Below are 27,340 nucleotides of genomic sequence, written 5' to 3'. Positions count from 1 at the left end.
GATGTTTGCTTCAAAGTTAAAACAAACTTTTAGCTGAATGATAATAAATAATGGTCTTTATTTGTAACGTTTTTCTATAAAATATAAACGCTATCAAGCTGAGTGATCCAGAGAAAACAATAAAAACAATGGTCGCATGACCTGGTGAACAGGGTTTCAGTGTAGTGTGAATTTCCAAAAGCAGCTCTCATTACCTTTGCAGAGTGCTCCATGGTGACCACCACTTTCGTTTTGGCACTGGACACTAGATCCATAGCCCCTCCCATTCCTTTCACCATCTTCCCCTGCAAAACAAACAGAAAATAAGAAGTACTTCTTGGGACTTCCCTGGTGGTCCAGTGGTTAAGAATCAGCCTTGCAATGCAGGGGACACTGGTTCGATCCCTGGTTGGGGGAATGAAGATCCCACGTGCTGCGGGGCAACTAAGCCTGTGTGCCACAACTAGAGAGATGCCCGTGCACAACGAAGAGCCCACATAACGCAACGAAAGATCCCGCGTGCCTCAACTAACACCCGACACAGCCAATAAATAAATAAATATTAAAAAAATAAAAAGAAGTAATTCTCTTTCATGTTTTTAGTATGTGGCAGAACAAAATTAACTTGCAAGAAGAAGCCGCTGGAATAATTAGTGAAAAAAACTCATTGACCTTCATTGCTTAGTACTTGAGCTTTATGACCTTAATATCCTGTTGTTCTATTATTCTATGGCTGAAGAATAAGTTCAGGATAAATATTATGATGTTACATTCACTGAGTATGGCTAACATTACTTTGTCAACGCTATATTAGCAATATGTCAATCATTGGATAAGAAAAAACTCAAGAACCTTTCCAAAATTCTGGGCACATTACTCTTATTACAATAATATGAGACTGAAATCCACATGCCCCTGACATACATTTCTTTCTTTTTAAACATATACTTGGCACCACTGAGTCTTCAATCACAGACACTTTCTAAAGCACTCTCTTGGATTTCCTGCAGATTAAAATACCATTAGGTAGTAAACTAAGGCATTAGTGGTGTTTCCCTAGTAATGATTAATATGAAGGGTGGGTCTGTCTTTCTAAAACCTGGCACTTATCTTGCTCCTAGAAAAATACATCAAAACGAAACAAGAAAATATATTTCTGTTAAGCAAAAACAGAAAACAGAAGCAGACTTCAGGATCCTTTCACCAAGACCATTCTATTTTTGTTCATCTATCTATCTCCTCATTCATTAAACATTTACCAACCACCTTCTCTGTGCCACACACTCTGAATAATTCCCACTGTCTAGTCTGTCTCCTGGTTACAGAGTTTTGGAAAAAGCAAGTGTCCCCAGAGATGATGAAATAAATTCTTACTCAAGTAGACTGAAAAGAAATGTTTCTAACATTGAAACCTCCTGAAAATTTAATTTATTTTTTTCCTCTTGCTGATTTGACAGTAAACTCTTCCAGGGCTTTCAGCTCCTTTCCCATAAATTCATACCTTTAAGGAAATCAGGCAATACACTCACACCTGGCTTTAAGACACGGTCTCAAATCCCCTGATTTCAGAAACATTTTAGAGGTCAGTGCAACACTGCACGAACATGAATTATATGGGCAGTATAAAACAAAGGAGTTAAGCAGTCAGGATATCTTCATGGTTTGGAGCTTGCCACTAAATGACATTGGGAAGCAGCTGGCAATGGTTGGGAGGTGGTGCAAGGAAGGAGTGGAAGGGACAAAATGAGTCTGTCTTCAGACATGTAAGGTTGCCATGAAGCAGAATATCCACGTGGAAATGTGTAATTTTATACTTCTATGAGCCATACCGTCACTGCAGTTTTAATAAGTAAAGCACCAGGTCATAACATTTCTGAAGAGAACACTGATACTTTATGGTACCAAATATGGATAAGTTAGAGATAGAAGCAATGAATGTCTATCATAAACTCCAATACTAAGGAAGTTTGGGATTTTTAAAACATCAAAACACACTAAAGCTATTCCATTTAAAAATGTCTCAACATGTTCTTGCTGTGGTGAGAACATCCAGCCAGTCTGAGCTTCCATAGATAGTGTCCTTGGGCAGACTAAGAGTGTAAGTGCCAGAAGAATGAGGAAGCCAAAGAAAACCAGAAACCAAGCTAGTGTGTTAAACATTCCTTGAATTAAAAAAAAAAAAAAAAAATTCCTTGAATTAGAATATACCACAGGCACATTTTGTCCCCTGTGACACAATGATACTGGTAAAGCTTATGACAGCTTCTAACAGGAAGCTTGTCCATTTTAGGTGCATCTGATGTACATATTTTAAATCATCATCAGTTATTTAAAAAAGATTTATAGAGCACCAGCTGGGTACATTACACTGTGCTGGCAGGAATATAAAGTGCTATAAAACAAGTTGGAAAGAACCATCTCTTTGTGTCTGTTAGAAAGAACTGTATCTCTTGACTCAATGTAAACAAACAGTCTTCATCACTCAAAGAGATTCAAGTGGTCTCATGTCTTGTCTTCAAAGCACACGCTACAAATTTCAAAGCACTATTTTGATACTTACATGTTTGTTTCCAGGAGTAAAAAATGCACAAGATTAGGTGCAGAACACCTGAGATCTATTAACCCACTGTGTGACATTTGCAAAACACCAAATCTCTTTGTATTTAGGCTCATTATCTATAATCCAGGAATAAGAATATCTGCCCTATCATAAAGTTGTTATGAGGAATGGATGTGGAGTAAACAGAAATTTATAAATTTATTGCCTTACATCTTCAGTCAATTCATTTTACTGAGTGTCTAATATGAGCCTGTACTGTACTGGGTGCTGGACTTAGAGATGATCAAGACAGGCTTCTTTTCTCATAAACTTCGTCACTGGGGGAAGGGAAAGCATCCATGAGTAATTAAAGAGACTTGAACCAAACTTCTTCCCTCTAAAAGAAGCATTCCCCACCTCTTCCTCATCCCCAAAGTAGAGCTAAGTGCCTTTTCCCTGTATCCTTGGCACTATTTGGTATGTAATTCTATCACAGTGAATTTCAACTCTTTTCTTTCTTTCACCGTATTATTATTATTGTTATTGCATTATAAGTGCTTAGATGAATGAGTGGATGAATGGCTTCAAGTAACATAGGTATGTTCAAGTTCTAGCAGAGAGCACTGAGGATGCAACTGCTAACTGTGCCTGGAGAGGCAGGAATGGGAGGAAGAGGCTCAGCAGGATGTCACAGAGGAAGTGTTTCACAAAAGTCTGCCAGATGGGGAAGAGAACAGCAGTGTCTCCTAAGAGAAAGCATTTCTAGCAGGTTAAACGGAAAACCTCCAAATATTTGGTTTTTGTATTTTTTAAGTAAGTTCATTGTATTAGAAAAAGAAATGAAAACATTTTCTTCCATTTCAATTCCCAAGTGATTTCTGAAACAGAATCAATTACTAAAGGAAAATAATTTATTCTATCTATACAGAAGAAAAAAAGAGATATAAGACATCCTCTCTGAAGCAAGTGGGAAATTCAACGCCACCTTTCAGCTCGGCTCAGTAGGCACTCTTCTGGGAATCAACTACTTATATATCCCAGTTCTCTACTGCAGCTGGGGTAGCCATGTGCCTGAGTGCTAGACAATGGAAGAGAGGGAGGTGCTACCTGTGGTTTCAGGCTCTGGCCCATAAAAACCTCTCACGTGTAATCCTTCACGCTCCTTCACCTTCTGCAATCTGGACACTGACATCCAAGGTGTCCTCGCAGATGACTGAGCTTCCCTCAGGCTGGGTCCTTAAATGACCACGTGTAGCAGAGCCCACTTACTCAGAAACACACTGCATTGCTCAATATGAGTGAAAAACACAGGGTGCTAAACCACTGAAATCGGGAGGCTTATTTGTTACAGCAGCTGGTGTGACTAATACAGTGGTGTGCTGCCCAAATGAATTCTATGGAAGGGAGAGAATTGTGTAGAATTAGTACTGTTACAGCTGCATAACAGAGGGGGGACCTGAGAAGGCCTCTTAAGGAGATGTTTTACCACTGCTCTTTGAGGGAGGTGACTATGCCAGATACTGTCCTCGGCACTGTTATCTACCTCTTTATCCAAATGTCCAGCACACTGCTTGCCATTTGATAGAGCTGAGATACAGATCTTACCTCCGTCTTCATCTCCCTCCCAGAAACCCAACATCCTAATCAATATACAAAATAAAAAGCTGATAAAAGAGAGAAGTTAAGGAGCTAAAAATGTACCTTTAACTAAATCACAAGAGAGAAAAGTGATACGGAGAAAAAATAGGCCTATAATGAAGAGATTATGGTCATGATTGAAGCACTGGGCCAGGGTGACACAAAGCGTGGCTTTCTTTTATATCTCATCAGCAAACATATATTTCTTGAATGGGGCAACTTTAGTTCTAAAATGCATTCTGGCTAGCATAATGGAGAGATGATTGCTGGATACTCATTTCATAGCCAACTCATTTTTTTGCAGTTAAGGACTGACTCTGACATCAAGTACAGAAAGAATACTGCAATAAAATGCACTAGAATGCTGCACAATTATAAAACTTTTCTAAAAAGATACTGACTCAACTGTTACCCTCCATTCACAAATATTTTCAGGGTCTATTATGAACCAGGAACTAAGATAAGAATTAGGAATAAAAAATGAACATGATCGGGCTTCCCTGGTGGTGCAGTGGTTGAGAGTCCACCTGCCGATGCAGGGGACGCAGGTTCGTGACCCAGTCCGGGAAGATCCCACATGCCACGGAGCGGCTGGGCCTGTGGGTCATGGCCGCTGGGCCTGCGTGTCTGGACCCTGTGCTCCGCAATGGGAGAGGCCACAGCAGTGAGAGGCCCGTGTACCGCAAAAAAAAAAAAAAGAACATGATCATCTACCTTTTTTCTAGAAAATATATTTAAACCAAAATCAATATTTTAAATATATTTTTATTTACTTTGATCCTATTTCCTAATATCAGAATTTTAAAGAAAGTGAAAGAAATTGTTAAAATGCCATTTAAAATAAAACATAAAACATACTGAAAATGATTCTTGCCATCATTTTTATCATAAGTATACAAATAGTAATGGCTTATTTTCAGATTTGTTACCTCTAAATATTCTGCTCTTAAGTGAGAAACAATGTACAATCTACAGAAACAATTTTTAAAGCATTTTAAACTAATGCTATGTGCCCCACTGGAAAATGTGAATCAACTGTAAGAAAAGGGGAAAAATAGCTGTGATTTGTTTATAAAACTAGGGCTTGTTGTTTAATATTAAACACCAGAGCATTAAGTATCCACCTCAATCCAAATGTAAGCCTCTTTATTTCTGTCTCACTTTCCCATTATTAAAAAATGTTCTAGGAAAGAAAGCGGTCTCTAAACATGTTCCTAGCTAAAGAGCAGGAGAGAGGGAAAATAAAAACATGATATCAACAGTTGTTTAAATACAAAGAGAGATGTTATAAAAGATTTTAAAATTTTGCCTTAGTTTAGCAAAGTTATAACAAATGTACAGCAAAATATTTCTCTTTTCTGTTATGTGATTTTCCTTTCCAAGTTTAATTGTATTTCCCAGGACAGGTGAACTGATCATGTAAACCAATTAATATGTAACTAGAAATATAATAATATCTCTATTGCTAAGTAAGTTAACAAAATTGCTTATAACAAATATCAGTTATCAATCATAATATGGGCTAAAAAAAAAAGCATGTCGGGCTTCCCTTGTGGCGCAGTGGTTGAGAGTCCGCCTGCCGATGCAGGGGACATGGGTTCGTGCCCCAGTCGGGGAGGATCCCACATGCCGCGGAGCGGATGGGCCCGTGAGCCATGGCCGCTGAGCCTGCGCGTCCGGAGCCTGTGCTCCGCGGCAGGAGAGGCCACACCAGTGAGAGGCCCGCGTACCGCAAAAAAAAAAAAAAAAAAAAAAAAAAAAAAAAAAGCATGTCAAAAAAGCAGCACTTGGATAAATTCAAAATTTCATTTTAGTAAGCGCTGTTGCTCCTGTTCTCTCCGAGATCTTGTTTCAATTATCCCCTCTTCACAGCTCCTCCACCCTTCCCCTCTCCACAGCCCCTCTCTATAGATTGTCAACACATTGAAGTCCAGTTTCTCCTTGACCATGCCCTTGAAGTGAGAACTACTCAATCCAGTCTCTAATATTTAATCATTTGATTCAGTACACACTTTGTAGGTTTACTTTATACATTCCTGAAACTTTCTACTACATTTTACACTGTGTTCCATCAACATCTGTAAATTCTCTATACTCATCGGCTTCCATGGTATAATACCTCCTACCTTGAGGCTTTCAGGCTCCTTTCTAGCATCCTTTTCCCACACCAGCTTTGTGTTGGCCAACTTAAAGCTCTGCCCTTGGCCTCCTGCTCTTATTGCCACTTGCTCTCCACGAGTGACTTCATCTATACACTTATGATATAAACCGGCCGTGTCTCTGATGATTCCTAAAGCCACATGCCTAGCTCAGATCTTCCCTGAGTTTCAGATTTCAATATCCAAAAACTTCCCAGTCACGCTGCAGCACAATCCGCTGGCTGATTCCCCAAATTGTTTCCTCTTGTTCCTGGGCACAGAGGCCACATTTCCCAGCCGTCCCTGAAGTTAGGACTAGTCATATGAATAAGTTCTGACCAATGGAACAGGGTGAAAGTGATATATAACACGTCCAGGGCTGGACCATAAAAACTTCAAGAACAATGCTCCATGCCCTTGCCTTTTCTGCAAACTACATGTTGAAGATGGTGCAGCCATGGAATGGAAGGAATCTCAATCCCTGAATTACTGCACAGAAGAGCTGTCTGCAAATCAGGGATATTCACTTTGGTTCTATGTGAGTGAGAAATAAAAACTTCTGTTATCTTATGTTAATTATTCATGCCTCAACTCAGTATGGTCCAAAGTAAATTAAGCATCTTTATCAAGGCAAATCTCATCTGCCCACCGATTTCCTATTTCAGTTAGTGGCCAGTCAACCATCTCAGGATCCAAATCAGAAACGTCTTTATCTCTTGCCTCTCCTTCATTATCCGTGTACAATCAATGAATCATTCAATCACAAGGAACTTCTATTTTCCCAATATTTCTTGAACTTGACTATTTCTCACCCTAGCTAAGATCCTTATGACTTCTCCCTGAGTCCCTCCAGTCAACCTATGTCCAGCCTTGTCCCTCTCAAATCTTTCCAACTTATAACCACAAAAATAATCTTCTTAAAATGAGCATTTTATATCATTCCTCTGCTTAAAACTTTTCACTAGTTCCCCAGTGGTTCAGGGTAAAGTCCAAGCACCTCACTCAGTCTGGCATACAAAACCTTTGACAGCGTGGCCTGGACCCTCCTCACTTCCTTACGCTCCAGTTCCCATTTCTATTCCAGGACTAGTGAGTTGCTTGTCTACAGCGTATGGCTTCATACTATGCTGAAAGGTCCCACCCTCATTCTATCAGGTGTGCTCCAGCTCACCCTTAACGCATCAAATCATGACTACCTCTCCCAGGAAGCACCTGCATGCCCCTGCCCCCACCTCATCAACAAGAGAGATGAGGGGCCTCTCTCGGGTGCTCTCACAGCATCCTAGCTTATCCCCACTATAGAGTTTGCCCCATGACCTGCATTAAGATCAGGGCTGATGTTTCACTGGCCAGCAGTGACAAGGCCATCCAGGTAGTTATAACTGAAATTCTTCCTCATGAGAGGCATCCCATCCCCCCTCTAACAAACCATGTCCCACCCACTACTGCCATCCAGCAACTTAAAACACAAGAGCAGGCCTCCAAGACCTATCCAGCTACGACGACCATGTGTTTTATTTTTGTTTGTTTTGTTTTGTTTTTGTGGTACGCGGGCCTCTCACTGCTGTGGCCTCTCCCATTGCGGAGCACAGGCTCCGTGGCCATGGCTCACGGGCCCAGCTGCTCCGCGGCACGTGGGATCCTCCCGGACCGGGGCACGAACCCGTGTCCCCCGCATCGGCAGGCAGACTCTCAACCACTGCGCCATCGGGGAAGCCCCGACCATGTGTTTTGATCGATTACATCTATTCTGATTCATCAGTACCTGTGCACTTAAGAAATCAATTAACTTCAAATGGGACAAATGAACCCTGTTCCTAGCTATTAACGACACTGATGCTCTCCTTTTGCAAAAGTGTAAATACCGCTCAAGAGTGTCTCCGTCATTCACTTTTGAAACCTCAACTGCTCCAAGTAAAAAAAAAACCCCAATGTGCGTAAAACTGATTGCAGGCCATTAACTCCACCTTTGTGCAGGAAATTACTAAGAATTTACTAAGTGAATAGTTAAAAGTATAAAACTTTCACATTTTCTTTTCCTAAGGTATAAGCAATGTATGATGAAGCTTCTTTTGGTTATAAATGAGGCACTTTGGATAGGTTAACTTCTTTGTACAAGGTCAGACAGACTGACTCTGATTACTTTGTTTGCTGGATTAATAAAATGGACAGCAGGAGAAAAACTCTATGTTATTCTTAGCTCTGTTGTGAATCTATAGGTTCAGTTTTCATAGAGTCTATTCATTATTCTTCAAAGGTGAAAACAAACATCAAATAAACTGGCTAGGTGAGTTCGCCTTGTTTTATCAGGCCTCCTACAGAAATAGAAAGAGTTTGAGCAAATGCTCCAGGACAGATATAAGGGGATTTGTTTTTATTTAACATGATTAAGTATTATTACTTAATAATAATTCAGTAATAATTATATATTATGTATAAATAAGATATGTAATTGAATTTATTAAATACGACTAAGCACCGGCGTTTCTGGCCCTGTACATTATCCAGAAACAGGATAAGCACAATATTTAAAAATCCAAGGATAAGTTATTTTCTGCATTAAGAGCCTCTTCTTTCCACTGGGTCACCGAGAGAAATGCACTGGAATCATACGCAATTGCCCCCATGTGACCATGTATGACCTACAAATACAGGAATTTCACATGGTTGGTTCAAACTAATGTTCTAATAGTGGGAACACAGATCCCATTTACTATCACACAGAATTTTTTTAAGGGCTTATATTATTTTTAGGAAATCCCAACAAAAATGACAGCTAAAATACAAACGGAAGAATAACAATCATTTTTATGTGTCTGCATGTACTAAAATATATCAACATCCCTCAACAACTCACTCACATGGAATAAGAAATTATTACCATTCCTTTTGGAAACAGGAAATAGTCTTTCTCAGAAATTTTATTTTCCGATTCTTCACAGGGGTGTGGATTGTTTGGGATGAAGGGGGGGGCAGTGAGCATAGAACCATGGGCAGAAGCAGACTTGCTCCATCACCTCCTCCCACTGTCTGCAAAGCTCTAAAGAGCACAATTACAGAATTATTATAATTACACAGCCATCTCTGACAGCTGGATGGAATTTTCAGAGAGAGAGAAAGACAGTGACTAAAAGAACATTATTAAGGAATACATCAGAATCATTACCAGTGTTTTTAGCCACAGTAGAGAAGATTAAAAAATGTAGAAGATAATTTAAAAGCTAAACACACACACACACTTAAGAACAATTGTGAAAGAGCATGTTATGAATACTAAATGTAGGTGCTATATTAAGCAAGTTAGAGGGCTAGGTGAAAGAACATAAAACCATTTTGATTCTACACCAAATTAATAAGTACTCTGTTTATTCCCAAGGTGTCCTCTAGATTCAGCTGATGACCCAGTTTAATGATTGCTAAGTACCCACTGAGAGTTAACAGCTGTGAACATTCACAGCGAATTGATAACCCTTTGGTCATTGGTGGAGTCTTTTAATTTCTTTCCTCCTAAACCAGTCCTAATCTGTAAAATGGGTACCCAGTGCCTCTCAGATGTGAAGACAGTTCTCACCTCTGGTTTGCTAAGACAGCATACCTCACCTTCGGGATTAGGAGAACCATGGGTAACATCATTCCACAGAGATTCAGATCCTGGGACTAGTATGAGGTCTGAGCCCCAAGAGGGAGAAGCATAGCATCATTGTGAGAATGACCCACTTCTGGGGGCAACACAGAATGCTAAGGAGCCATGTCACTGTGGGTGGGTCCTAGCATCACAGGCATAGGATGGTTTTAGAAATCAATGACACAATTTCTCCTCTGAAGACCTTGTAACTGCAAGTGCATGGAAGGTAAAAATGGCTCCTCCTCAAACTGGGGAGAATGAGGTGGAAACCAAGAATTTTTTCAAACACTGAATCAGGTTAAAAAAATTACTTTGGGGGGGCTTCTCTGGCAGTCCAGTGGTTAGGACTCTAGGTTTCCACTGAAGGGGGTGCGGGATCGATCCCTGGTAGGCGTGGCCAAAAATTTTTTTTAAAAGCCTCTATCTAAAAAAAATTACTTTGGGGAATTTGCCACAAATATTTTTGAAAGATACATAACGAGGGAAGTTGAGGAAGCATTAATTTCTATCTTCTTATCTTTTTTCTTTCCTTTTTTTTTTTTTGCGGTACGCGGGCCTCTTGTTGTGGCTTTTCCCATTGCAGAGCACAGGCTCCGGACGCGCAGGCTTAGCGGCCATGGCTCACGGGCCCAGCCCCTCCGCGGCATGTGGGATCTTCGCGGACCGGGGCACGAACCCGTGTGCCCTGCATCGGCAGGCGGACTCTCAACCACTGCGCCACCAGGGAAGCCCTATCCTCTTATCTTTTAAAGTCAACTGTGGCAGAGCAAGCTCTTAGATGGTGGGAGGGACATGGCGGGGGTGGAGTGGGGGAATGGTTCTGGGACTAAAAGTGAAAAGTGAAGTGTCTTTAGAGAAAAGTAACAAGTAAAACAAAAAAAACACCTTTTTGGTGAACATCTTGATAATATAGAAATCAAAACACCAAGAACAGAATGAAAAAATAAAAGATATTCTTTTGAAGTAAAATACAAAGAAAAATCAGAAGAGGGTAGAAATATAAACATATAAACTTTAACTTATTTTTTGATATGCCAGTGCTTTAACTCCCTATACTTCATAAGTGACCTTTTAAGTTTCTGATCTTGATGGTTTCGGTAACTTTATCTCTGTCTCTAATACCAGAGACATAACATATATGACAAAACAGTATTAAAAATCAATGTGTTAGCAAAAAACTTGATTATTTCAGACCCATTTTCTATGGAGCCTAAGTTGAGGTACACTTTAAATCTAATACATTCTCAGGTGAGTAGCAAGAGCTACAGTAACTGAGAAGAATTTTATTCCTTTTACTGCTATAACACCCTGTGGCAGAAATGACTTCATTCACGTTCATCTGGAACTCAGGAATGGCAAATATTTGGAGCTGGGATGTACTAGCTAAAAAATCATTTTTATTCCCTAGAATGCCATTTTTAGGCTCCACATTTAGAAGGAAACACATTCTCTTGATAACCACCTGAGAAGCTATTCAGGAAGGAGTTGCTTTTTCCTCTAACCAAAGTGAGCAGGTCTAAAATGCAAAGTTGTTTATCTTTATTATTCAAAACTGTACAAGTGTGGGTTCGCATGCATACATACATTACTTAGCTCTGTCCACTGAGAAGGTTTAGAAGCAATGACGTCCCAGTAGCAATAAGCACACCCAACACCCAGATCTTGGTTTCAAATACCATTCTCAAATAAAAGAAACCAGGGCTCCTTGGAGAAATAGCTGATACTAGGAACATCTTGTAGTAACAGAAAGGAAGTACTCAATGAAAAATAAAAATAATGGAGTTGTATAGGAGCCAACGTGAAAAAACTCCCAATGGCCATAGTTGGCACAAGTTGAGCATGCAAATAAATAACATGGTACTGGATTATAACTCAAAGTATAAAATATACATTAGCCCATACTGCCATAAACAAATAAATGGTAGAGAAGAGACAAATCTTCTCTCTGGAAGAACTGCAAATAATACATAATACCCCTCTTTTAAGTGATCTTTGAGGGTGGGCTGAATCTACTGACATGCTTCTAAAGGGAAAAATAGTAACTTTATAGTGAACAAACCTGGTAAAGAGTACCTTAATCAAGTGATAAAGGTCAATGTCAACAGTGGTATCATGTGGATAACCTAAATTCCCTAACTTGTGTGAAAAGGACACTTTACAATATAGTATTCTTCTAATACTATTCTAATACTGTTCTATAGTATTCTTTCCAAAAACTCATAACCTCAGTCTAATGATGAGAAAAACATCAGGCAAACCCAGACTGGGGAACATTCTGCAGGACTTCTGGCCAGTACTTCTCAAGACTATAAAAGTCATGAAAAACAACTGGAAAGACTGAGAAAGTGTCACAGACCAGGGAAGACCAGGGAGATGTGACAACTAAGTGCAATATGGTACTCTGAACTGGATCCTGGAAAAGAAAGAGGACAAATTAATGGAAAAACCTGATAAAATCCAGATAGAGTCAGGAGTTTAATTAATATTAATGTACCTGAAAGACCTGTACACTGAAAACTATAAAACATTGATGAAACAAATTTTAAAAGGCACAAATAAATGGAAAGAAACTCCGTGTTCATGAGTTGGAAGACTTAATATTGTTAAAATGTCCATACTACCCAAAGTAATCTACAGATTCAAATCAACACCTATCAAAATATCAATGGCATTTTTTAACAGAAATTTTTAAAAATCCTAAAATTTACATGAAACCCCAAAAGACCCTGAATAGTCAAAGCAATCTTGAGAAAGAATAACAAAGCTGGAGGCATTATATTTCCTGATTTCAAAACATATTACAAAGCTACAATAATTAGAAAGGTATGATATTGGCATAAAAACAGACACATAGATCAATGGAACAGAATATAGGGCCCCAAAATAAATCAACACATATACAGTCAATTGATCTTCAACACAGTTACCAAAAATATACAACAGAGAAAAGACAGACTCTTCAATAAATGGTGGTGGGAAAACTGTGTATCTGCATGGAAGGAATAAAATTGGGATCTTATAAGGATAACAAAAGGCAACAAAAGCAAAAATAGACAAGGGGGACTACATCAAACTACAAAGTTTCTGCACAGGAAAGGAAACAATCAACAAAATGAAAAAGCAACCTAAGAAATCGGAGACAATATTTGCAAACCACACATCCGACGAGGAGTTAATACCCCAATATATAAGAAACTCCTTAACTCAACAGCAAAAAATCAAATAATCCAACTAAAAAATGGACAAAGGACTTGAACAGAAATTTCTCCAAAGAAGACATAACAAATGCCCAACAGGTATATGAAAAGATGCTTATAATCACCAACCTTCAAGGAAATGCAAATCGAAACAACGAAGTATTACCTCATACCTATTATCAAAAAAAAAAGTGGTGACAAGGATGTGGAGAAACTGGAACCCTTGAACACTGTTGGTGTGAATGTAAAATGGCGCAGCTGCTAGTGGGAAACAGTATGCAAGTTCCTCACAATAAAATAAATAGAACAACCAGATGATTCAGCAATCCCACTTTGGGGTATATATCCAAAAGAATTAAAATCAGGATATTGAAAAGATACCTGCACTACAATGGTTATTGAATCATTAATCACAATAGCCGAGATATAGAAACAACCTAAATGTCGACTGACAAATGAATGGGCAAAGAAAACATGGTATATACATACAATAGAATATTATTCAGCCCTTAAGAAGGAAATCCTACCATACGTGACAATGTGGATGAACCTAGAGGACATTATACCAAGTGAAATAAGCCAGTCACAGAAGGACAAATACTGCGTGATTCCACTTATGGGAAGAGTGGGAAATGTAGAGTTGTTCAATGGGTATAAAGTTTCCATTATACCCGGTGAATAAGCGCCAGAGATTGCTACGCAACACAGTGCTTATAGCTAACAATACTGTATTGTTAGGAGGGTAATCTCACATTAAGTGTTCTTACTACAATTTAAAAAAAAAAAAGCTGATTAAACCCCTCCCCCCTCAAATAGTAATGTACTAATGTGTGTTTTTTAGTTTTGACAAATGTACCACAGTAATAAAAGATTGTAATATTGAGGGAAATCAAGTAGGGCGGATATGAAAACTCTTTGTACTATCTCTGCAACTTTTCTATAAATCTAAAATTATTCCAAAATACAAAGTTTATTTTTTTTAAACTTCAGTATATGGCTTGCTCCTGTGGTTTTTGTTTCTTCATCAAAATTAAAACAATACAGATTAGTTCTCAGATTTCCCTCTGTGAGGGCCTCTCCTACTAACTCTTTTAGCCTATTGCTAAAATGTTTTGCAAAATCTAGACTCTAAAAACAATAAATTTATGACAATTAAATGAATCTGTGCTTTGTTTTTAGGTATGATCTGTTTTCTTGTAGTAAGTGAACTTTATTGCAATACAGAGTACACTAGCTTAACAAAGTCACAATTTAGTATCTGGATAAAGAATAAGAACGATAGTTCTGAGAACTGTATATGTAGGTTTTTCTTTGTTGTTGTTTTAATTTTCTTTTTTCTTTTTACTTTTTGACACTCATTTCTCACACCTCCCACCCCCAGCCTCTGGCAACCACCAGCCTGTTCTCTATATCTAATAAGCTTGTTTTTTGTTTTTCATTTTTTAGAGTCCACATGTAAGAGTGATCATATGGTATCTGTCTTTCTCTGCCTGACTTATTTCACTTAGCATAATGCCCTAGAGGTCCATCCATATTGTCATAAATGGTAAGGTTTCATTCTTTTTTATGGCAGAGTAATATTCCATTGTGTGTGTGTATGTATACATACCACATCTTCTTTATTCATTCATCCATACACGGACATTTAGGTTGCTTCCATACCTTGGCTACTGTAAATAATCCCTCAGTGAACATAGAGGTGCATATATCCTTTCTAGTTAGTGTTTTTGTTTTCCTCAGATAAATACCCAAAAGTAGAATTGCTGGTTCATATGGTAGTTCTATGTTTAATTTTGGGGGAAACTTCCATACCATTTTCCACAGTTGCTGCACCAATTTACATTTCCATTAACAGTGCACGAGGATTCCCTTTTCTCCACATCCTCGCCAGCACTTACTTGTCTTTTTTTTTTTTTCCCCCACTCCGCATGACTTGTGGGATCTTAGTTTCCCAACCAGGAATCGAACCCAGGCCCACAGCAGTGAAAGCACCAAGTCTTAACCACGGGACTGCCAGGGAATTCCCTTTCTTGTCTTTTTTGTAATAGCCATTTTAACAGGTGTGAGGTGATAACTCATGTGGATAATTTGCATTTCCCTAATGATTAATGATGTTGAGCATCTGTCCATGTACCTGTTGGCCATCTGCATATTTTCTTTGGAAAAATGTCTATTAATACCTTCTGTCCATTTTTAAATCAGATTGTTTTTCTGCTATTGAATTATATGAGTGCTTTATATATTTTGGATATTAGCCCCTTATCAGACACATGATTTGCAAATAATTCCTCCCATTTGGCAGGTTGCCTTTTCATTTTGTTAATGATTTCCTTTGCTGTGTTTTATTTTTCCCAATAAACTTTGCCATCCACGTCATCATTATTTTGAGAAGCCTGTTCTGATGTTAGATAGCTTAGGTTTCTGATAGAACACTTTTTTCAAAAAATTAAAACATGGTAATGAGGACCTTTTAAAACAATGTTCTGCAACCATATTATTGCAAGTTTGAAAAAGTTAGGACTGGACCTTTGTTCTATGATATATAATTACCATTTCTACTTTTTACTATTGCTATTTCATTTTTCTTGTTATGGCTTACTTTTTCCATGCTGAGCCTCTTTTAATAAACACAATTTTATGAAGATAACTCCTCATTACGTAAACAGTACTTACAGAAAGTAAGTAGGTATTATTTACGTTTCCCTTACACAAAAGACAAAATACAACAATGAAAAGTTAAACAAATTACCTGAAGTTATAAGAACAAATCAGAAAAGAACTGAAGTTTTTCCCTAACTTCTAGAAAAAGGTAATTGAATCACCATAGAAGACGCTTCCTATTTTAAAATGTCCATTATGTTGGACTTATTGCACTATTTTTCTTTCTTATTGTTCCTAATCTGATGGATGGTGTTAATTAATTTAGTTAAGAGACAGACAGCAAGCCTAGAGATGCCCTGTGTAGTTTCAGTTTAGACAAAGTCTAAAAATACAGTTGGAGCCTTTAGGACTAAAATTTAAAAACTTTCCAAATGTGCTCATCAACAAACCATTTATCTTTCACCAACCTGAAAGCCATGACTTAGGCAAATTAAATTTCCTAAAAACTACATGATTATGAGAAGTCACATTCAGGATGGAAAATGTTAGCTGAGTAATAAGTTTATTTTTCATAACATCCTGGCAGTAAGAAAAATGTTGCATTTTTTAAGGGAGCTAGTTTGTTTGTGGATTAGTTTTTCAGGGTCTGATTATTTAGATGATATGCTTATTTTTCTTCATTTTACTGTGCACTTCTTTGGCCCTTTATTATCTGATAATAAGTACATGATCTCTACCAGAAGGTGGTGTTTCCAAAAACAAAAGACCCAAATCATAATAACAATTCACCAATCAGAAATTGCCTTATCGAAGACTGTTAAGGTTCAAAGCTATAACTATAATCCATAAATATGCAAACCAGATGAGAGGCTAAAACATGTCAAATCTCAGGAACTTGAGTTAAAGCTTATGAGCCTGCCTCAAAGGACTCTGGGACTTCCTGGGTGGCGCAGTGGTTAAGAATCCTCCTGCCAACGCAGGGGACACCGGTTCAGTCTCTGGTCTGGGAAGATCCCATATGCCACGGAGCTACTAAGCCCAGGTGCCACAACTACTGAGCCTGTGCTCTAGAGCCCGTGAGCCACTACTACTGAGCCTGAATGCCACAACTACTGATGCACCTAGAGTCCGTGCTCCGCAACAAGAGAAGCCACCTCAATGAGAAGCCCGTGCACCGCAAGGAAGAGTAGCCCCCAGTCGCCACAACTAGAGAAAACCCGCGCACAGCAGCGAAGACCCAACACAGCCAAAAATAAATAAAATTAAAAAAAAAAGTAGAATTTAGCATTAAAAACAAAAAGGACTCTGTGCCAGGTCTTCATGCAAAACATATTTACTCTTTTTATGCATGACTGTAACAAGACTGGTAATCTGGTTTTCCATCCAAAATTATAATTAGAAATTGGTACTTATACAGCTAAATTTGGATAATCTGAAAAAAATATATGGAATATCTTATTCTCTAATTCTCAATAAATAATTATTACAAGTATTCCAATGATCTACTTGAGCTACTAAACGATAAAATGGGCAATGTTAATTTTATTGCATACAATAAAGTTCAAAAACTCTATCTGCCTTTTACTTAAGAAAATTCCACTATACTGACTAAGAAGGGAAAAGAAAGGAGAAAGAAAGCTTAAATGTAAAATGCTAGTGATTTTGCCTGGCATTCTATTTAGACACTGAAGGTCTGGAAAGAGGATAAGATGGGAAACTGATATTCATTCAGTCTCAATCCCATATGCCTCTAGTAATGTGAATTTACCAAGATAACTCTAGGGTTTAAAGATACATGTTGTCATATCATATGACCTCCTCCAAATAAAAGCCAGCTGATCTATCTGGTTCTTAACAATAACCATGAACTAATTTAGCACTGATCCTGAGGGTCTTACCAATACACATCCCACCGCTAATATGATCAGATAATGGAAGTCCTTTAACATTGCCCTGGTGGCGCAGTGGTTGAGAGTACATTTGCCGATGCAGGGGACATGGGTTCGTGCCCCGGTCCGGGAGGATCCCACATGCCGTGGAGCGGCTGGGCCCATGAGCCATGGCCACTGAGCCTGCGCGTCCGGAGCCTGTGCTCCACAACGGGAGAGGCCACAACAGTGAGAGGCCCGCGTATCGCAAAAAAAAACCCAAAAAAACAATCCCAAAAAACATTGCCACATCATATGCATTACACTGGTAAGGAATGCAAGTAAGCCAGAAGGGTCAATGCACAGTATCTGCAAATAATAAAAGCATTTTTGGCTCTCAATTTTTTTCTGAGTCTAATTTTAATTATATTTGACATAAAGTTTGACATAAAATTTGACAAGCTTTGACATAAAGTTTTATTTTCATTTATTTCTAGGTAATTTATAATTTCAATTTTGATTTCTTTTTGATTTAATGCCCTACAGGAAAAGAATATGTAATAGATTTTATGGGTTTCCCAACCTTTAACAAAGAAGTAAAACACACTCTTAAGTGTAATTTGAATAATGTGATTTTTCACCTTAGAGTTTTTTTTTAATTTTTAAAAATAAATTTATTTTATTTTACTTATTTATTTTTGGCTGCATTGGGTCTTTGTTGCTGCACGTGGGCTTTCTCTAGTTGTGGCGAGCAGGGGCTACTCTTCATTTCGGTGCGTGGGCTTCTCAGTGCAGTGGCTTCTCTTGTGGAGCACGGGCTCTAGGCACGTGGGCTTCAGTAGTTGCGGCACACAGGCTCAGTAGTTGTGGCTCGCAGGCTCTAGAGCGCAGGCTCAGTAGTTGTGGAGCACGGGCTTAGCTGCTCTGCGGCATGTGGGATCTTCCCGGACCAGGGCTAGAACCAATGTCCCCTGCATTGGCAGGCGGATTCTTAACCACTGTGCCATCTGGTAAGTCCCTTAGCGTTGTTTTAGAAGCTAACCCTCAGTACAACTTTCTGTATTTCAAAACCTTTGGATCACCAAAGACTCAATTATTTAATGTTAGAAGCTTGAACTGGGTATGAAAAATTTGAAATTTTACCACCTCTCAACTATTAATTTTTCTAAGCATTCAAATGTCCCACTATATATCAGAGCATCTTCAGAAATATATAAATCTACAGCTTGAACGTTAAAACAAAATTTTATAGTTGGGTTCCCTAAGGATTTACTGAGTCCAAGACTTTGATTTAATAGATTATACTTGCACTGTCCCATAAAGTAGACCAGCCACATGTGGCTATATAAATTTGAATTAAGTAAGATTAAAAATTCAGTTATTCAGTCATACTAGCCATATTTCAAGTGCTCAAAAGCCACATGTTGCTAGTGCTACCATAGTATATACAGAACATTTCCTTCAACACAGCAAGTTTTTTTGGCCCACACTGGATTAGACCAAAGGAGAGAAAGTAATTTGTTTAGGATCACAATTTGTTAGTAGCAAAGCTAAAACTAGAATTCAGATCGTTTAAATTCTACTCTTATTTGCTTTCTACTAAACCACACACTGTCCCTAAGAACTAATGAATAAAGGATTTGACCACAACAAGCAATAAGTCGAATTTAATATAAAATTACCCTATTTCCATGTAAAGTTTAGAAAAATGAATCATGTACTTGGCCATGAAGAAAACCTAATTAATTCCAAAAATACAAAGAATAACTCCCTCAAACCTCTGAAGAACAACAAAAAATTCTCCTAAAAAATTATTGAATCAAAAATGAAATTAAAAGCTAAAATTAAAAACTACCTAGAAATTAATGAAAATACAAACTTTACATCAAAATTTATGGTATACAATTAAAATTATACTACAAAAATAGAAAGCCTTAAGAGGTTTTATCATTAAAAGAGAAAGATTGAAAATTAAGTAAGCACTCAATTTGTAAATCTAGAAACTAGTATAAAATAAAACAAGTTAAATAATGAAAAGGATAAAATTAACAAATATATATATTTCTTAAAGTAAACTTGATTAATTAAAAAATGATTAACAAGACAGATTTCTTCTAAGCCTAATTAAAAGAGAAGAGAAAAAATGAACATCTACAGAATTAGGAATAAAAAGTAGATATGTTTTTGAAGATATTAAAGAAATTATATAAAAATATTACATGTTATTTTGGACCAATAAATTTGAAAATCCAAAAGAAATGAATGCTTTCTAGCAAAATACATATTAACAAAATTGCCACAAGAAATATCACAGAATTTGAGGTGACCAATAAGCAAAAAATTTTCTTACAAATTATTAAAAACTGATGATCTGTATTAAAAGAGTAACAATGATTCAACATCTATCAATTTTTAAAATGACATTAACAAATTAAAGGTAAAGAACTGTGTGATTAAATCAACAGATTAAAAAACACATTGGATAAAATTCAACAGCCATTAAGTTTAAGAACTATAAGCAAAAGGAACTAAGCCCGTGCGCCACAACTATTGAGCCTGCGCTCTAGAGGCCAAGAGCCACAACTACTGAGCCCACGTGCCACAACTACTGAGCCTGCGTGCCTAGAGCCTGTGCTCCACAAGAGAAGCCACCACAATGAGAAGCCTGTGCACCACAACGAAGAGTAGCCCCCGCTCGACGCAACTAGAGAAAGCCCTGTACACAGCAACGAGAACCCAACACAGCCAAAAAATAATTAATTAATTTACTTTTTTAGAAAAAGAAAAAATTCCTTTAAAAAATGCATTAAAAAAAATTCATTAGCCTTTAGCTGCAGGGTCACATTTTTTTCAGCCCTTTGGCTTCGTTCCCTGCTAAGTCATATCAGAAGCACCATTATTTATGATATTACTAGTAATGGTTTTCTAAGGAGACCTCAACTATCATCTTTAATGTTTCCTCCCCTTCTATTAAGTGGGCTCTTTAATGAGAGGGGCTCATACAAATACATACTGCTGCAGTCATACAAATACATTATTAGCCAAAGAGATAATTGAAAATATCAAACCCACTCATTGTTCATTCTCTATAAATAGAAGGAGAAAGGAGAGAGAGAGAGAGGAGACTGATTTTAATAAAAAGGACCAAACTCGCATTTCATGCATAGAAGTCTGCCTTCCAATACCAGAGGAGGTGGAGAGTATGATCAAGTTCTCACAGAGCCGCCAGGAAGCCAAGTAGCATCATGGCCTGGAACCAATCAGATGTCTAGCTCACCTTTGTTTCAGTGTCTGGCTTAAATACATCTGAGTTCCAGTGAACAGTCAAAGTTCTTAGAACTAAGCAGCTGTTCACAAATGCATCATATGCAACCCCAAGGAGGAAAATATTTCCTTTCCTTCAGAGCAAAAAACAAACCCAGACAACAATCAAAAGACAAAATCTCTTCAAGATCACTGAAAATTGAGATATTCCAAAAAGAAAAATCTATTTCATATTCTCACGTCCCTTTGGTGGGGACCTAGGCTGAGTGAGCTGACTTGCTAATGAATTTGCTATCGTTCCTTCCTGATCTTAATTTTAATCTTTTCTTTTAACCTCTATTTAGGATTCCCCTTTTCATTGATTCCCATATTTCTATAGTTATGCCTCAGTGTTTCCCATTTAAGAAATACTGAAAGCTAAAATTATAAAAATCCTAGTAGAGGAAATGAACTCTTTCAAAGAACTCTTCAACTGGTAGACTATAAAAAACAAAATGGGTAGATAATGGATAAAATACTTCATACATGAGATTAATGTTAATTACATGTGATTAGGCAGTGGAGACTTTAGAATTCGAGTGAGGGCTTAAAAAGGTAAGATGCGGAAGAAAGAAAATGCAAATGGTCAACCCAGTGCCTTCCAAAGCCTGAAGCTTGTACTAGTATTACACATACAGCATGTATCCTTCCAACTGCAATAGCCTCTACCCCACAGAGTGAAACAATACTTTATCAAGTTTATAGAAATGTTATAAATATATTTATTTATTTTTCAGGTAGTTTTGCCTCCATCACAAAAGGCATTAATTAAATACATCCCAAAAAAACCTTGCGGCAGAATGCAAAGTACATAAAAGCAGGATACTGTGATTAAATCCCCATTTCATAATTTGCTACATAGGTAAACTTGAATAGTTAACTCTCCTGGCTTGAATCTCTTCATCTATAATAACAGGGATTGTTATATTTAACTCAGAGTTATAAGGATTAAGTGACAATAAATACCCAAATAGTACCTGGCTAATGGCATGTGCTTAATTAAGAGCTCTTAGCTCCCTTCTCGTAAAAATATTAGATTTATAATTTAGCTGTGGCTTTTAAACCTTAATCACAACTTTTAATCATCAACAGGACCCTCCAAGTAAGAGGAATTTTCCTTATAAAATTAATATGTCAATATGTTAGTCAATAAATACTTCTAGTCTGAAAAATATTGGATGTGAATAATAAAACGAAGGAGTAGTTTTCAACATAATGTTTTCCAGACAGTCATAGATTAAAGTATTTTTGGATAGCCAAATATAGTTTCCAAGTAAAGAACAATAATAAACAGCTTATATTCCTAATAACACCCTAAATTCATAAATTTCACTAATACTAGGTTGTCTTTTTTTAAAATGTATGCTCATTTATTAAACTGCAGTACAAAAATAAATCATTCTTTGCTCTCACAAATTCTGCAAGCATTAAATGGGTGGGTCTCTAACTGGCACAGGAGGTAAAGGTCTCTCCATTGGCTCAGTGTAGTTTTTATTCACTGGAAGAAGGAGTAGAGCTTGGCTAGGTTCTTCCATGGTCCTCTATTCCATCCAGGGCAACTGGGAACAGAATAAGCTGGGGGGATCGCCCTGATGTACAGGAACCATAGATAGAAGATACCCCAGCATATATGGAGGCGTAGCTGAATATGAGCTTACAAGGGAAAAGTAATAACGGCAGCAAGGAAACAGCAGACCCACAAGCCAAAGCGGCAGTAACTGAATGTTAGATTGGGACTTTTTTGGTCCTGCTTTTGACTGATGTTCAAATGTGACCACTATGAAATACCAGCATGTGAGATATGTTCAGAACAGAATTTTCAGAGAAAATGGTCAAAAACAAGTTCTAAGATTTTGGGGTCCACTGACAAGATCAAGGAGCAGAGTACGGGCCATAGCAGAGGATTCTGTATAAAAGAAAAGGGGGCTGTGATCCTACCCTCTCCGCCCCAGCAACCAAAAAGAGGGGTTAACTGCATGCCTACCCCTAAATCGACATCTCACAGAGCCTGGATGACAACGGGAGAGCATTCTACCCTCCGGAGAAAAGCCAGGATGCAACTAGGGAATGGCGTGTCTGACTTCTACCTTGGAAAGCAGAAGTAATCATTCTGGGGAAATACCTACACTACTACTGCAGGCGGAACAAGAAATGTGTGGATGCTTCCCAAATGTGGGCCATGTGGGAGAAGGCCAGCATGAAGATGCTTTAATATTTTCTCAGCAAGATGCTCTGGAAGGAAGAGAGGGTCCTATCAGTGAGAATCTATGTCCCTTAAACATCTGAAAGGACCAGAGAGCATGGAGGCAGCTTGTAACATTACCAGTCACCAGCCATGTAAGAACTTTCCTGCCCTACTTCCTCACTTCCCATTCTCCTGAATTTTGACCTTGTGGTGCCAAACTGAGTTGGTGGAGGAGTGAGTGGAGAGAAAAAGCAAAAGAACACCAAGCAACCTTCCCCAAATGTAGGCAGTCTGTGCTGCCTATAGCTGGGAAACAGTAGTGAAAGGAGATGCATTGCTTTTGAATTCAAATTGAAGCAATGTTCACTAGTTTGGACTGGATCCTTTAATTCTACACTCAAGACTCAGTTTGTGAATTAAAGTGACCCACTGACAGTTTATTATCTGAGACTGAGCTCATGCAGAGGGAAAGCTTCCCTAACTGAATGAAGTTAAAGGCACCACAGGAGATAAAAAATGTTGTGTTTTGATTTCATCCCACATATAGAACTTGTTCAATATATCGGAAACAAAACACACACACACACACACACACACACACACACACACACACACACACGCTTGCTTGTTACAGCTGGTCTCTTAAGACACATTCCCTAACAGAGAATAGTCACCATAAATGCTGCTTTTGAAAATGACCAAAGATAGGGACTTCCTGCTGGCCCAGTGGTTAAGAATCTGCCCTCCAATGCAGACGATGCGGGTTCAATCCCTGGTCAGGGAACTAAGATCCCACATGCCACGGGGCAACTAGGCCCGTGCGCCACAGCTAGAGAGAAGCCCACAAGGAAGAGCCCACACGCTGCAACGAAGACCCAGCGTAGCCAAAAAAAAAAAAAAGACCAAAGACAGCAGTACTGGAAACAATATTTAATAAGAGATAATGCTAAAAAGCCAAAAGGAAGACCTTCAGAACAAAAGAGAAGAGGATTCAGTGCCCCTCCAGAAGAATAAGGCACTGCCTGCTCTTTAAACAGTCCCAGATGGCAGTTTTTAAAGAAATGCAAAATAACAGACTAGAATAACAGAATAGAAAAAAAGCAGATACCAGTGTTGGTGATAGAATGGAAACAGTGTGAGTGCAAATGGGATAATTTTTTTGACAGCAACTCAATATGTATCAAAAACCTTAAAAAATTGATATTCTCCTACTAGGGATTTTTACTAGAAAAATCATCCAAGAAATAGGAATCTAAGTTCAAAAATATTATTAGTAGTATCAAACAATTACAAAATCAGACAAAACAAAGGAAAAAGCATCTTTCAGACATTAGATAACAGGCAGTACAGGACTGTGATCTCTGAGAAAAGGGAAGCCAGTGAGGTGGGCCTACAGTTGCCCCAGGCTAATGCCTAGAGTTTACAGGCTGCGGTGCAGGGAAGGGAATCCAGGAGAAATCCAGCTGTCTCATTTGTGCTCAGAGAGCCCAGCTAGAATATGACTTCAGATCTCAAAATAACAGAGAGGTGGCTGCTGTACAGAGAGAGAGCTCAGAAGATTTGCAAAAGGTTAGTTCAAGTTGCTGGTGGAGTACTGATGTGTGTATATTACAAGAAAAAATTATCCAAGGCCTGGTGAAGAACCGCTAGGAAGTATTAGGCAAAAAATGTCCAGAACTCACACAGGTCTGGGAATAATTCACGTTCCTCCTAACCAGAGGGAAACCATGGGGCATCAGGTAGAATCCTCAGAAAGAAACTGCATTAGTAGTGGGGCTAATTAGACTGAAACTAAAGGCTGCTCTCAACTGACCTGAAAAAGCTTAAAAGCAAATATCAAAAGAATCAATCTAAGTGACAGCTATAAGACTTGCACCACAAGAAACATCGAAGGATGTCCTTCAAGCGGAACGAAAATAACATCACATGGCAATCTGAACTGATGTAAAGGATGAGTGAAGGAAAGGGCAAATATATTGGGAAAATAGATAAAATATACAATTTATATATATAAATTATATTTGTAAAATATGCAATATTTTTCTCATTTTTCAATCTCTTTAAAAGAGAGTTGACTGTTTTGAGCAAAAATAATAAAGTATTGCAGGTTTGTAATACATGCAGAATAAAACATATGACTAAATATTAATAGCAAATAGGATAAGAGCACAGAATATAAGTTTACAGTTGTATGGTTCTTTTATTATATGTAAAGTGATATAACTTGAAGTAGACTGTGATAAATAAAAGATGTGTATTGTAAAACCTGGAAGAACCACTAAAAATATATATATATAAGAAAATAAGTCAGGACTTCCCTGGTGGTCCAGTGGTTAAGAATCTGTCTTCCAATGCAGGGGACATGGGTTCGATCCCTGGTCGGGGAACTAAGATCCCACATGCTGCGGGGCAATTAAGCCCACTTGCTTTAGAGAGAGAGAATTTTTAAAAGAGGTCAAATTGTTAAAAGAACGTAACTATCTTAAGTACTACTACTACAACTAGTTGTACTACTGCAACTAGTAATGGAGCTCTAAAATATATGAAGTAAAAAGTGATACAACTGAAAGGAGAAATATACAAATGCACAATTATAGCTAACGATGTCAATGCTCTTCTCTCAATAACTAATAGGAAGACTTGAACAACACCATCTACCTACTTGACCTAATTGACAGTTATAGAACACTCTAGTCAACAAGAGCAGAATACACATTCTTTTCAAGTGCAGATAGAAAAGTCACAAAGATAGACTATATTCTAGGCTGTAAATACATCTCAAACTTAAAAGGATGGAAACCATATAAAGTATGTCCTCTGACTTCAAGAGAATTAAACTAGAAATTAGCACAAAGTTTTGTGGAAAATCACCAAATATTTGGAAATTAAATAACATACTTTTAAATAATCAGTAGGTCATGGAAAAATATCACAAGGGAGATAAGAAAATATTCTGAAGAAAATGACAATGAAACAAACAAAATAAAAATTTGTAGAATGTCACTAATGCAGTGCTTAGAGAGAAATTTATAGCATGGCCCTTAATACATGCCTAATAAATATTTGCTGAATGAGCTAACTTAATCCCCAGATCAAGCATATGAGTTAAATATTCTCATTTTACAGATGAGTATACTAAGGTGAAATAATTTGCCACACCATCAGAAAGTAACAGAACACTATTTACTAATTCCAAGTTCTGTACACTTTCCACTACATTACATTGATAGAGAAAGAACACTACTGAATAACTGTAAAAGCATCATACCATCACATACATATTGTCCACCTATCCTTTCTCCTTACCCATGGTTTGTGGTTACCGGAGTGTTGGGACCAAATGGACAAGACACCAATATGTTAAAATCACATCTGTATCTGTATGTTTATATCTTTTTCTATACCATAATCTTTATATTTCTATATCTGTAGCTACAGATTTAATATTTGGAGTACAACTGACAGATCTAAATCACTAGATTAAATCTTGAACACAACCTCCAGCCCCAGCTGTACACGTAGGAAGACTAGAGAGAGAGTTAGCTTATTTAAAACAGACATCATAGATAGAAGACCAAATTAACTTTATGTACTCATACATGTAAGCATACATGAATAAGACATTGATTTGGATTTAATCTTCTAAATGCACAAAGAAATGAAAAATATTAAGGAAAAACGAACACCTAAACATTCTATTTTCCTTTGCCCCAAGAATCTCTCATTTTAATTCTCCCCACGTAAAAGGAGGAGGCCCTTGGCTGCTATGTTGCTCATATACAGCCACATTGCCCAGCAGGCGGCTGTTGCATGTTTTTAAAAAACAGCTCCCATAGCTGATCCTACACATCAACTTCCCTTCACAAGTCAATCATTTATGGCAGCTGTTTCCCAAAAATAAGCATTAGGAAAGCCAGAGCAGCTCTGAATGGAGTCAACGGATTGCACATCTTACCACATTTCCATAGCTTGCCTGGGGTTTTACCATCATCACAATAATCACGGAACTCGAAGAAGCCAACTACTGTTTCGTCACATTTTCTCTCTTTGGATGCTCGGGGCAGAATTTTCAAAACTCTGTGAAAATGGGACCCATGCTGCATACTAAGAAGCTATTAAAGGATAAGACAAATAGCATCCACACCATTTCCCTGCCTTAAAAGCTTAATGTTTATTATAATCTGACATGGTAATAATTCATGGGGATGCCATGATGCACAGAAACTCAAGGCTTTACAACCATTGAAAGATTATTAAACTCAGTAAA

At 37.9% G+C, this 27,340-nt stretch overlaps 1 protein-coding gene across 1 annotated transcript in view; it reads right to left on the bottom strand.

Annotated features, from left to right (window-relative positions):
* The window catches only part of OXCT1 (3-oxoacid CoA-transferase 1), a 142,812-nt gene that overhangs the window by 28,388 nt on the left and 87,084 nt on the right, over window positions 1–27,340 (bottom strand). The window contains exon 14 of the mRNA XM_060009541.1: window positions 195–284. Within this exon, the coding sequence (XP_059865524.1) occupies window positions 195–284 (90 nt within the window). The remainder of the gene's footprint in view (window positions 1–194; window positions 285–27,340) is intronic.

This window comes from Delphinus delphis, chromosome 3 (assembly GCF_949987515.2).
Source record: "Delphinus delphis chromosome 3, mDelDel1.2, whole genome shotgun sequence".
Taxonomy (NCBI): domain Eukaryota; kingdom Metazoa; phylum Chordata; class Mammalia; order Artiodactyla; family Delphinidae; genus Delphinus; species Delphinus delphis.
This window is presented reverse-complemented; position numbering and strand designations above follow the sequence as displayed.